At 36.0% G+C, this 12,993-nt stretch overlaps 1 protein-coding gene across 2 annotated transcripts; it reads right to left on the bottom strand.

Moving 5' to 3' along the window:
• Positions 1-1,583: 1,583 nt before the first annotated feature.
• LOC109069230 (cryptochrome-1-like) lies at positions 1,584-11,070 on the bottom strand. Of its 2 annotated transcripts, XM_042744248.1 has the most exons (14): positions 10,974-11,004; positions 10,236-10,573; positions 7,316-7,424; positions 7,050-7,192; positions 5,969-6,153; positions 5,804-5,892; positions 4,791-4,931; positions 4,386-4,697; positions 4,150-4,301; positions 3,823-4,025; positions 3,589-3,693; positions 3,167-3,259; positions 3,014-3,064; positions 1,584-2,416 (listed from the first exon to the last, which is right to left on the bottom strand). In XM_042744248.1, the coding sequence occupies exons 2-14, from the start codon at positions 10,391-10,393 to the stop codon at positions 2,331-2,333; spliced, it is 1,827 nt and encodes a 608-aa protein (XP_042600182.1). In that variant the 5' UTR covers positions 10,394-10,573; positions 10,974-11,004; the 3' UTR covers positions 1,584-2,330. The 2 variants fall into 2 exon arrangements, with proteins under 2 accessions (XP_042600182.1, XP_042600183.1); XM_042744249.1 differs by lacking the exon at positions 10,236-10,573 and having other exon boundaries at positions 10,974-11,070.
• Between the last annotated feature and the right edge of the window lie 1,923 nt (positions 11,071-12,993).

Raw genomic sequence — 12,993 nt, forward strand, 5'->3', positions numbered from 1 at the left:
TGATTTTCTTTATTTCATTTTCTTGGATTAACCTTAATGGCACAATATGTCATTGAATGCCGCTAGAGGGCGCATATTCAAAACAAACAAAGACCAGGTAGCATACTTTGATGTGACTAAATGTGGAATCATGGGAGTTGTGGTCTTCATCCCAGTAGTTTTTCCGCGTCTTGTGTTTGAATGCTTTAAACTCTTGAATGTTTAAATTGGCAAGGCTTAAAAACACGTGCAGATGGTAAGCTTTCGTGACGCAGCCCATCAACTGTCCTGAGCATCTTATTAGGCTGGCCTTAGCCGTGGGCTCCTAGAATCATCACTACCTTTTACCACACTTGCGACGGCTCTGGCAATAGCTACTTTGGGGCAAGAATATTTATGCATTTGATGCATAGAAGTCTGATCAGTAACACTTTACAATACGTGTCCACTTGTTAACATTAGTTAACTGCATTAGTTAACACAAACTAAGATTAATAAATGCTTTAAAAGTGTTTTTAATTTTTAATGTTAATTTCAACATTTCCTATGGTAAACAAACATTAACAAAGATTAATAAATAGGCCTACTGTAACAAATGTATTGCTCACTGTTATGTTGCATTATAACTAATGTTAACAAATAGGACCTTACTGTAACGTGTTACCTTATTATCTTTATAACTCCAAATAATAAATGAGAGGATAATTCTACCCCTTTTTTTTCTGAAAACATTTTTCAGATTTTTGTAGTCAAACTCGGCCATGATGTCGGTGAGATAGATGAGATCACACCATGGATGCTCAAGACTTTCCTAAATAGCAGAGTTACAATATAAATCTAATTACTATATTAATTCACATATTATATATTATAATATACATGTTGTATAAATCAGGCTTCTGACCTTATATACATCTGGACCTCCTAAAACCCAGATGGTCTCCACAATTTGACACAAATGACGCTTCAGAAATCATTCTAATATACTGATTTGCTTCTTAATGATTTATTATCAATGTTGAAAGCAGTTGTGCTGCTTAATATTTTTCTGGAATCTGTGATACATTTCTAAAACATTCTTTGATGGATATAAAGTTTCATATGAAGGATACATAATTTATTTGAATAAAGATAAAAACAGAATCTGAAAATTAAGCTATGCCATTATAGGAAAAATACTAAAATGTATTTAAAAGTATATAATAGATAACAGTTTTAAATTATAGTAGTATTTCAAAATGTACTGCTAAAATATCAAAATAATTCTGCTTTTACTGTATTTTTGATCAAATAAATGCCTTATTGGTGAGACGTTACAACTTTCTAAATCTTACCAACCCCAAACATTTGAATGGTATACTGTCAGATATTAATGTTTGGAAGGGAAGAACCGCATTACTCAGTGAAATTTTCCATGTGTCTTTACTGTGTACGTGTATTTTCAAATTTAGGTTTACAATCAGTCTTTGTTCAAATCCTACAAACATAAAAGCTAATCTGATCGTGTACAACAGATTACATGTGGTCTGTTAACAGCTAACACTTACATGAATGTTAAGAATTTCTTCTTTTTAATAATACTGATGAACATGCTTAAATCATAATCACTTCAACAGGTCTATCATGTTTTAATGGTGATTTATAACAAACAGAAGACATTACAACATTCAAAAAAAGTATTGTCTCATAAAAAATATAACAGCGAGTCTGTAAATAAGAAAGAAAAAAGTTATGTACAATGGTTTGTAGACTGAATTACTTACAGTATACTCTTATATACATAGTAGGCTTTGTTTCCCTGTAATTGCCTTGAAACAAATCCACTTGTGCTTAAGAGCCACAGGCCTCAACTATAGTTACTCTAGTATAAAAAGCACAATTTAAACTTAATATACAGATTTTTGCTCTGGACTTCACGGATATTTTAATGTGTCTATTTATAAATTAGTACTGAACATTTAGATCAATCAAATCCTTTGACTTGACAAAAAGTTGAAAGGTTCTCAATTGGTGGCCAGTATGCTCTCGATTATCGCTATTAAGATAAGAATTTCCAAATAAACCCCTCTTATTATTACATAGCACAGTTATTGCCCAAAACCCAACACTGCACAAATGGACGTCAAATGGTATGTTAGATACACACACTTTCAAAAAGAAACTGATGACTGGCATTTGGATTGCTTGACCTCAATGCTAACTTAAGCTCTACAAGCAGAATGACATTATGGCAAAGATAAGCATGGAGGAGTAGATATGGTGTGCAGAGACATTGTCCTTTGTGCTACGGTTCAGGAGAGGTCCAAACACTAGTCTGAGGAGGAGTGTGTAAATCCTTGCTTCCGAGACAGCTAGATACTGTCATGCCTTTGAATCTTCGATGCACTGTCTGAAGCTCTGTCTTCAGTATGTCGTTTTAAAGTACTTGTCCCTCTCCCTGAACACAGAAACAGTATGTGAGGTTATACGTTCTATTTTACAACATTATTGTTGGAGTGGCATGAAAAACAAACACTACCGTTCAAAAGATTGGGTTAATTAATACTTGTATTCAGCAAGGCCACATTAAATTGATCAAACGTGACAGTAAAGACATTTATAATGTTACAAAAGATTTCTAATTCAAATATGATTATACATGATAACTTTCTATAAGTGGAAAGGTTTCTTTATATTACAGAAAACAGCTATTTTTCACAATATTAATGTTTTTACTCTACTTTTGGTCAAATAAATTCAGTCCGGAAGAGCATAAGAGGCTTTTTAAAAAACTATTTAAAAAATCATACCGCCCCAAAACTTCTAAATGGTAGCGTAACTGTGCTTTCATCAAAATTATCCTCCACAAACATGAGGTAAACCCTTGTTTTTAATGCAAGATCAGATGTGTTTAAACTAGTCTGTCCAAGAAGTGTAGTTCAGTTAAATCAAAACATTTCAGGCCACATTTAGACATAAAACTGTTTTGTGGTTCAATACAGCTTGAGTTCAGAATCTGTTAAGAGTCCTCTAAATTGGTTTGGACAGAACTCACCTCTCTGTGACTGTTTGTGAGCTTGTCCAACCATACCATTACCCGAGTAACCTAAATTAGAAAGAAAAACATCTTATTAAAGCAGCCTAAGGCCTGTTTCATACTTAATAAGTCAACAGCATTTATTATATTTCAAAACCCATATTTCATCACCTGTTTGTGGTTGCACAATATTTCCAGACTGCAGATCACATGACACTAGAAATGGTGAGAACTCTGGTTGAGAACTTGCTGGTGATGGGTGCACTGGTAAAATGTAAATATTCAAACATAATTATAACTTGAATAAACCAGACTGCCAATATGCATGAGGAATTAAACAGAACTAAATTTGGATCAATTAGACCAGGGTTTCACAAAAATAGGGTTCAAAACCCTTGTGTTTATTTACACATTTGCATAATTTCTAAAAAAAATTTGTGGTTAGAAGTTACCAAAATAAAGCCAAAACAAAAGCTAGAGGATTTGGATTTGCTGATGAAAAAATGTGGAAACCCCTAGATTACAGCATCAGCATTATCAGACATTTCCAGAGATGATTTATAAGATGTATGACAATGTGCTTGTTGGTATACTTGTAATGTGAGTGATCTCCTGTGTGTTGTTGTCTCCTGAGGAAGGACCTGCTCCATTACCATCTCCATTGTTGGTTGTATTGGATGGAACAGTTGCAAGGAGCCCTGAAAAGCATTATGAGAAAACCCATTAAACCCAAGATCGTACAGCAAAGCACCTGCATTTAACTGAACAAATCAATCAATAACAGAAATAAATAAAGTTAAACTAGATTTTGAAATGCATTTTCTTACCGAGGCCCCGGTAGCAGGACAGCTGCTGGTAAATCTGCTTCATTCGCTCAATGTTTATCCTGCTGGCCTCAGCGTGATTAACCATGGGTTTAGGGTAGTGCACTCCGATTATGCACTTTGCAATCTTCTGAACATTTTCTGGGGCATTCCAAGGGTCATAGATGAATTTGGCAGGGAAGCCCCTCAATATGGGCAAATAGCGTCTGTAATAATAATAGTAATAATTTTAAATCAGCTTTTAAAGTGAATAGTCTCAATATTGAACCAAACTGGTAAATTATAGTAAACCAAATATTAGTGAATATAAGCAAGGGTCAAGAGTGGCACCTTATATAGTCTCCATTAGGGTCAGTACGTCGACCGAAGCCCACCGGACAGTAACAGTGAAAGAACTGCTGGAAGAATGAGCTGCATGAAAGCCACATCCAGCTTCCAGCATTGACGCTCCAGTCTGCATCCAGCAACAACTCCTCAAACACTTCAAATTAACAAAACAAACAATGTCAATATAGATCCTAATGCAACCACAACAGATCTTTTACTGAAATCCAGTGTTGCAGTACCTTCATGCCCTCTTCCCAGCTGATCCACAGGTCTCCACGCGTGAGGAAGCAAGCAACAGCATGCCTGGCCAGATGGTGGATCCACCCCTCCTGCCTCAACTGGGTCATTATGGCATCAATCCACGGGAAACCAGTCCGGCCCTCTGCCCACTTCGCCAGAGCTTCGGGGTTCCTGTCCCATGGGATTTGCACGCAGATGGGATTGAACTCCATTTTGTCGAAGTGTGGGTTGTTAGTGGCGGCCGTGTAGAAGAACTCACGCCAGAGCAGCTGACCGTAAAGGGACAGTGGTGGGACACTGTTTTTCTTGACCTGTGATTGGAAAGACATGAGAATAATGTTTTATTTTATTATCAGTTAAACAGTACCTTAAATGTCAGAGTAAGACAGTGCTGTTTTCTTTACCTTTCTGTAGAGGTCTGTGAGTTTGAAATAGAAAAGTCTGCAGGAGAGGCAGCCAAACCGGAGGTAAGGGCTCAGGCCTGTGGGGCTAGCCAGCAGGGAATTAGCATTCATTCTGGGACGCTCGAAATTAGCCACCCAAGCCTGAAAAAAATATTTTTTTTATGATGTTGAAAGAAGTCTCTTATGGTCACCAAGGCTATATTTATTCAATGAAAAATACAGTAAAAACAGTAATATACTTACAATTAAAAAGAACCGTTTTCTATTATATTTTTAAAATGTAATTTATTTTTGTGATGGCAAAGCAGAATTTTCTGCAGCCATTACTCCACTCTTCAGTATCACATGATCCTTCAGAATTCATTATTATATGCTGATTTGATGCTCAAGAAGCATTACTTATTATTATCAATGTTAAAAACATTTGTGCTGCGGAATATTTTTTGTGAAACCATGATATTTTATTTCTATGATGTCTTTGATGAATAGAAAGTTCAAAAGAACATCATTTATTTTAAATAGAATTTTATTTGTAACATTATAAATATCTATGTTACTTTTAATCAATTTAATCCATACACTTTAATGCATAAACTATATTTAACATGTATAGTTTTTGTTCGTATTTTGAATTAGATTTTGTTTTTATGATTTCTGCTTTTATGTTAAAGTTTTGCCTTTATTAGTTTCATTGCTGTTGTTTTCAAATACGTCTAGTTTTTTTTTTTTTTAGTTTTAGTTTACGTTACTTTAGTACATCAAATTAAACTGAGTGAAAATGAATAAGTTGTTTTGGAAAGTAGCTGAAATAAAAAATTAAATAAAAAAAGGTATATTTTTTCTTTTATTTCAGTTAGCATTTATTTTATTTCAAGAAACCAAAATGTTATGGTTTTAGTTTTTGCTAACTATAATTAACCCTGCTCAGTGTGCAATGATTATTATACTAATTATGGTGTAATACAATGCAAAAAAGCACAACTGTAAAACAGTGTATGAAATTAGAAGTCTACCTTCCTCTCCAGGTGTCTCTCTAGTCGAGTCAGAGCTTCAGTCTCTCCACCAGGCCACACAGCTGAAGAAAGCCCATCTGTTTCAAAACCTGAAGACACAAATCCTCATTCAAAAACTCATTTACAACAGACACATGCACACATACACAAAGAGAGGTGTCTCACCAAGCTCTTCCAGAGAGGGAACACCAAACTTGCCATCGTGGTCATCGGTGACCGGTGTGGTGCATTTGCCCATAACTTCAGCCGTGATAGTCTCCGCTGGTATTTCCACAGCATCCATTCTACTAATGAGTGTCTGAAATCGTTTATAGGTGAGAGGAGACTGTCCTCCATTTAACTCTATGATTCTAGAGACAGGCAGAACACATGGGATAATTAAAATATGTACACAATATTATGGCATTTTAGGGTCGTCATGATACCAAAGTAAAGCCAATAACAAGAACTTGCATGATTGTCAATACAGCAAATGCTAATATACTTTTGATCACAAAACTTAACATCAAACAGCTTCATCACATATTCATGTAAACCTGTAGAAACTGAATATAAAATTAAAATGAAATATTCTATAATATTACAATTTTATTATTAACAATAATTGAGGCAATTTTATTGTTCTCATATTGTATGCAATTAGACCTTTTCATTTAACACAATCTATATATAATAAGAAATTTTATTGTTTTCATATTTGTCTACTTACAAAAAGTACAATGAAAAAATATAAAGTAAACATTAAATGCAATAAACTATCATATTATTAGAATTTGAATAAGAAAAACAGTTAATTTTATTTTCATATTTTTGTACTAAACTATATATACAATATTATATTGCCATATTAAATTACAAAATTTAAAATAAATTGTGTTATATTATGAATCAAATTCTAATGATATTAATAATATTATAAAGTGTATTAATATATTTAAATTTTTATATTTTAGGTTTGATTTAGTACTTTTTGTAATATAATTCATATCACAAAAAAAAATGTATATCACGCAATCACACAATTTTTTGAGTATCACAATATGTAGTATTTTAAATGCCATTTCTTTTTGATATTCATACGACAGATTAAAACAACTCTCTACCTGTGTGATCTCAGTATCTGTCTGCATAACATTCTCAATGAAGAGTTAACTATCAGGCATGATGGGCAACAGCTTCCTACAGGACTGCTGGCAGCTACGTGGGAGTCATATGGGCATATGGCAATGATTACAGATACACTCACTTGTCCAGATCATAAAGTGTGTGGGAGATCCTGACGAAGACTTCCACCCCTGCCTCAGTGGCCAGCTTCTTAATGGCTGCATCACGATCCTTCCCGAAGGGCTCGGAGTCGTACTCATATGACAGTCGGGTGATTTTCCACTCCTAGGGAGAAAAAAAAAAAAGGAGCGATGGAGCATCAAATAAGGGGCAGACACAGAACAGCATGTACTGACAGAGAGTTTACACAAAACTGTTGAACAGGCTCTAGGCGGTCTGTTCGCTGACCTTGAAAAGTCTTGGAAAGACATCCGTGGGTTGTCCCCTGATGACAAAGAGGCGGGAGTTAAGTTTGCGAAGGCTGGTGTCCAAGTCCTCAAGACATTGCAGCAAAAACCTGTAATACAAAGAATATTTAATCAAATTTTAATAAATGCCTAGCAACTGAAATGCACTAACAGACAAATGGTATGGAAAAACACATTGGTTAAACTCTGCATTACATGAGCTGTGTTCAGAATGGAACGGAACACTAGTTTACTGTCAGTGTACTGCATACTATTTCTTAAAAAAAAGAGAGACAATTATAGTATGCTACACCTGTGTTTCTGAAAGGAATAGTTCTTCCAAAAATGACAATTCTGTCATGATTTAGTGATTTTCTTTGGTTGAACACAAAGTATGGTAGCCACTGATTTCCATAGTACAGAAAAAATAAATATATTAATTAATAAAAAATACTGTACAATTCGATGGCTAACGGCAACTGTTTGGTCTCCAAAATTCTTCATAATATAATCTTTTTGTGAAGAATGAAACTCATACTGGTTGACCCCTCATTGTTCACAACAACATTCAAAGGCCTCAAACCCCAATTTTTTTTTTTTTTTTGAAACTTTATTTAATCTATGGGAACTCCTGGATCATTTACATTAAAGAAAAGTAAAAATTTCAGCTTGTTAGAAAAACATTAAGCAGCCATTTTCAACATTGATAACAATAAGAAATGTTTAATGAGCAGAAAAACAGCATATTAGAATGATTTCTGATGGATCGTGAGACTGCAGATTGGAGTAATGACTGCTGAAAATTAGGCTTTGTTATCCTGGAATAAATTCCATTAAAAAATTTATATATATATAATTTTTTTTAAACCGTTTCAACAAATCTTAAGCAAAACTGTTTTCATTGCTTCTTGAGCATCAGTTCAGCATGATTTCTGAAGGATCATGTGACACTGAAGATGGAAGTAATAGCTGTTGAATATTCACAAAAATAAATAACATTTTAAAATATAATCAAATAGAAATGTTATTTTAAGTTGGAATAATATTTTACAATATTACTAATGTTTACTGTATTAGGGTGTAGGCTACATTTTATAATTAAGGATTTATAGGATTTGTAAGGATTGTGCTTCTGCATAGAAACAATCAGTATTTTTTGGCATATTAGTCATTTCAGATTCAGTTGCTGAGCTGACTTTCACTGTAAAGACAGCAGCACAGTACAAATGAGTACAACTTTCTGTCGAGCTGTACTGTACAAATAGGCTGTGCATGTGTATGCAAAATTAAACATTACCAAGACATCAGTCGGGGTGTCTTTGACACATAGACCTAATACAAAAGAACAAAAGTACTGCAGAGTATACATGTGACCTCTCAAAAGAAGCCTTTGTGTGGGCTGTAATTTTGGTTACAGTTTAGCAACCATTAAGAGAAGTCGTGGTATACCGTAGGCGAGAGGCTGTTTGAAGGAGGTGGAAAAGTAGGTCAGTGCTGAAAGGGGAATGAGGTAATAGCATTTACTAACACACTGACCTACTTCCTCACATCCTGCACCAAAGAGGAGAGGAGAGGTGGCTGAGCTGTACGTTACATCACAGCTCTGCTATGAGGGTGACCGCTCAAGCATCTCACAACACAGTACACTCTTATAAAGATATATCCGCCCAGCACTAACAATAGGCAAAAAGAATGGCAGTTAGTTTGTATTTACTCTTTTGGTATTGTACAGCTCCTTACAAAATGGTAAAACAATCACAAATTAAATGTAATTAAATGGTCTTTAAGATATCTACATAAGAAAAGGCTCCTCATGGCCACCAAGTAAAATTTAAATTGAAAAATAAGCTTACAGCATATAAATAAACAAACTGGAAATGTAAAGCTTCTTACTATAAACACAAACTTTCTCATTATACAGCATGGCACAGCTTACAGAGCTATTTATATTCAAACAATGAAACAAAAAGACAGTTAAGAGGTCACTCTCACAATTCAGATCTACAGCTTTTAAGTCACATAAGTGTGTGTGTGCTAATGAAATTAAAAACAGATACTACTGACTAGTCACTATGTATGTGTGTAGAGAGAGAGACTAGTATTCAATCAATATTAGTATTGATTAATACAGTAGTACATATGCATTCAATAGTTACCAGTGAAATTGCTAACGCTAAGTGAATAGACAACAGAAATATTGGCCCCAGGTAACTATTTCCATTCTTACTGGTAACAAATTTTGCACTTATGCTACTGAATTTTATGTGGGTCTACGGCAGGGGTCTCCAACCCTGCTCCTGGAGAGCTACCGTCCTGCAGACTTCAGTTCCAACCCTGCTCCAACACACCTGTCTGTAATTATCAAGTAGCCCTGAACACCTTGATTAGCTGGTTCAGGTGTGTTTGATTGGGGTTGGAGCTGAAATGTGTAGGATGGTAGCTCTCCAGGAGAATAAATACTAGTACCTGATGACTAATTACTAGTAGTAGTAGCAGTACTGGAAAAGTTACTAACAACGACTGGAATACATACTAGTCTGAACAGTTATTATCTAAACCATAGATTGGCATAGAATTTAACTGCTAAAATAATTTAAACGTATCTGTTAAATTATAAAATAGTTATTTACTAACTATCCCTAAATGACTAGTATCAAATAACTAATACATTCTTGTCACTTAAATTACTAGTAGTAACTAATTAAAGGTTACTAGTTAACATGGAATATATTAGTTTAATATTGGATTACTTACTAGTAATGACAAATAAGCACTATGAATGGCTACTATTGAAAGTGAAAATATACTAGTTACTATTCAAATACTTATTATTATTAACAAATACGTGGAGTGTTACAGGATCTGATGTCTGCTCCCCTCTGTTTTCTGCACACACGTGCTCGGATTCAAAAGTAACTCGCCTCCATCTGCTGATTCCCACGTTAGACGATCCTGCAAACCAGGGGTCCAGTATGTAAACGCATCTCAGAGTGTCGGCTCCTATTACAGAGTCCCGCAGAGATGGGTTATCATGGAGCCTTAAGCCCTTCCTGAACCAGTGGATCGTATTGACCACCATTATCCCTAATGAACCGCAGTCCTCTGAGATCACGAATGCTCCAGCAGCTCACACACTTGGCAACCCCGGACTTCTCAATTCAGGTGTAAAGTCTGATCTGGTTTCGTCTTCTTCACCCTTGCTCAAGAAAAACTTTTCTCATGTTGAAGCTGGATCTCTGCGCTCGTGCCTGGTGCTGAACTACACAGCAAAAATTCATATAAGTTAGTTGCTTTACACCTTGTGATTGACACGATGCCCGTGCATCAGAGAGTTTACAGTGTGTTTAGACCGTACGCCTCGACAAAAACACGCACCACTAACGTTAAGTGTAAAACTGGACGGATTGATATAAAAAAAATAAATAAAAAATAAAAAACACGCACGAGAAAACCTCAACAATGTAAGCACGCGAACGTCAACATGGACTCGCGAAGACAGAAATAAAAAAACAGCCGTTTAACTTCTTCCTAACCCGTTCAATATTTGCGTTTTCAGATTAAATCCACATGTAAGTACGCGTTCTCTATCCGGATGACAGTACAGGCGTCGATTAGCGAAGAATATTCACACGATTGTTAATGTCAATTTAAAATCACACCGTGAACCGTCAGCCATCAGTCGACTCCGCCCACTCGCTGACGCAAACTGGCACCTACGCCGCCGATTGGTCAGATCCGCACGGCAGACGTAATAGAACATCACGTTTCTGCGGCGTGCTCGCGTAGACCCGCAATTTTAGCACTGATAACATCACAGATGAGGTAGATGGCATGTTCTCGATTATTCGATTACTTTGACCATGAAGTGTAAAGGTCACTTAAAATAATAGCGCATTTAGATAAATGCATAGAAAAAGCTTTTTTTGTGTGTGTCCATGTTACTGCTCGACTCTGATTGGACAGGGCGTGAGTACCCGGATAGGCACATGAACAGGGGCTCAAGGGAACAGATGAGTGATATGGTAAATATTTGTGCACCAATGGAAATATTATGGCCACAAGTTCACTTCAATTTATGGTAAACTAGTAGCGATCTAATAATAAATTATGTTATTGTTATATAATACACAATAAGCTACTATAGAGATATATTAACTATATATGACTGGAGATAGTTTGTCACGAGGGCACAGTAAATTTTGAGTCAAAAGTCCAATAAAACATCTGTTTTCTCAGTCAATCATTTTGTTTGTTGGTTTCAAACACCTTATGCAAAACCATCCGAACTAAAATAACAATATTATTACTTTATATAGATATGGGTAAATAAATGAAACCATACAGGCATACATTGAGGAAACTACGTAATAAAGGCAGAATTGTGCTGTATGTAGAGAGTGACAGTCAAAAACACCAGAATGGGTGGTCACAAGTTATACAAATTTTATGAAGCCTTGATTAATTAATTTCAGTGCTCTTGGCCAAAATTGACCATTATTGGTCATTAAATTGTAGGTATTTGTTTGTTTTTTAAAATAATTATGTTACCGTTTACAATTTGCTGCAATGCCTGTAATAGTTTGTTATAAGGGCAGTTTCCCCATAGAATGTAAATGATATGATATGTTAAACTACTGGAGGATGTTATCATAAAAGGTTGACATTATTCATAGTAGGCTATCTTTTTCTGGAATCAAGCAAATGCAAAAAGGTGTTGACATTCAAAACACCCAAATTACACTGAACAAAATTATAAACGCAACACTTGTTTTTGCCCCCATTTTTCATGAGCTGAACTCAAAGATCTAAGACTTTTTCTATGTACACAAAAGGCCTATTTCTCTCAAATATTGTTCACAAATCTGTCTAAATCTGCGTTAGTGAACACTTCTCCTTTGCCAAGATAATCCATCCACCTCACAGGTGAGGCATATCAAGATGCTGATTAGACAACATTATTATAGCACAGGTGTGCCTTAGGCTGGCCACAATAAAAGGCCACTCTAACATGTGCAGTTATATCACACAGCACAATGCCACAGGTGTCGCAAGTTTTGACTGAGCTTACAAATGGAATGCTGACTGCAGGAATGTCCACCAGAGCTGTTGCCTGTGAATTGAATGTTCATTTCTCTACCATAAGCTGTCTCCAAATGTGTTAAGAGAATTTGGCAGTAAATCCAACCGGCCTCACAACCGCAGACCACGTGTAACCAAACCAGCCCAGGATTTCCACATCCAGCATCTTCACTTCCAAGATCATCTGAGACCAGCCACCCGGACAGCTGCTGCAACAATCGGTTTGCATAACCAAAGAATTTCTGCACAAACTTTCAGAAACCGTCTCAGGGAAGCTCATCTGCATGCTCATCGTCCTCATCGGGGTCTCGAACTGACTGCAGTTCGTCATCATAACCGACTTGAGCAGGCAAATGCTCACATTCGATGCCGTCTGGCACTTTGGAGAGGTGTTCTCTTCACGGATGAATCCTGGTTTTCACTGTACAGGGCAGATGGCAGACAGCGTATATGGCGTCGTGTGGGTGAGTGGTTTGCTGATGTCAATGTTGTGGATCGAGTGGCCCATGGTGGCGGTGGGGTTATGGTAATGGCAGGCGTATGTTATGGACAATACAGGTGCACTTTATTGATGGCATTTTGAATGCACAGAGATACCGT

The sequence above is a fragment of the Cyprinus carpio genome, chromosome B18 (assembly GCF_018340385.1).
Source record: "Cyprinus carpio isolate SPL01 chromosome B18, ASM1834038v1, whole genome shotgun sequence".
NCBI classification, from domain to species: Eukaryota; Metazoa; Chordata; class Actinopteri; order Cypriniformes; family Cyprinidae; genus Cyprinus; species Cyprinus carpio.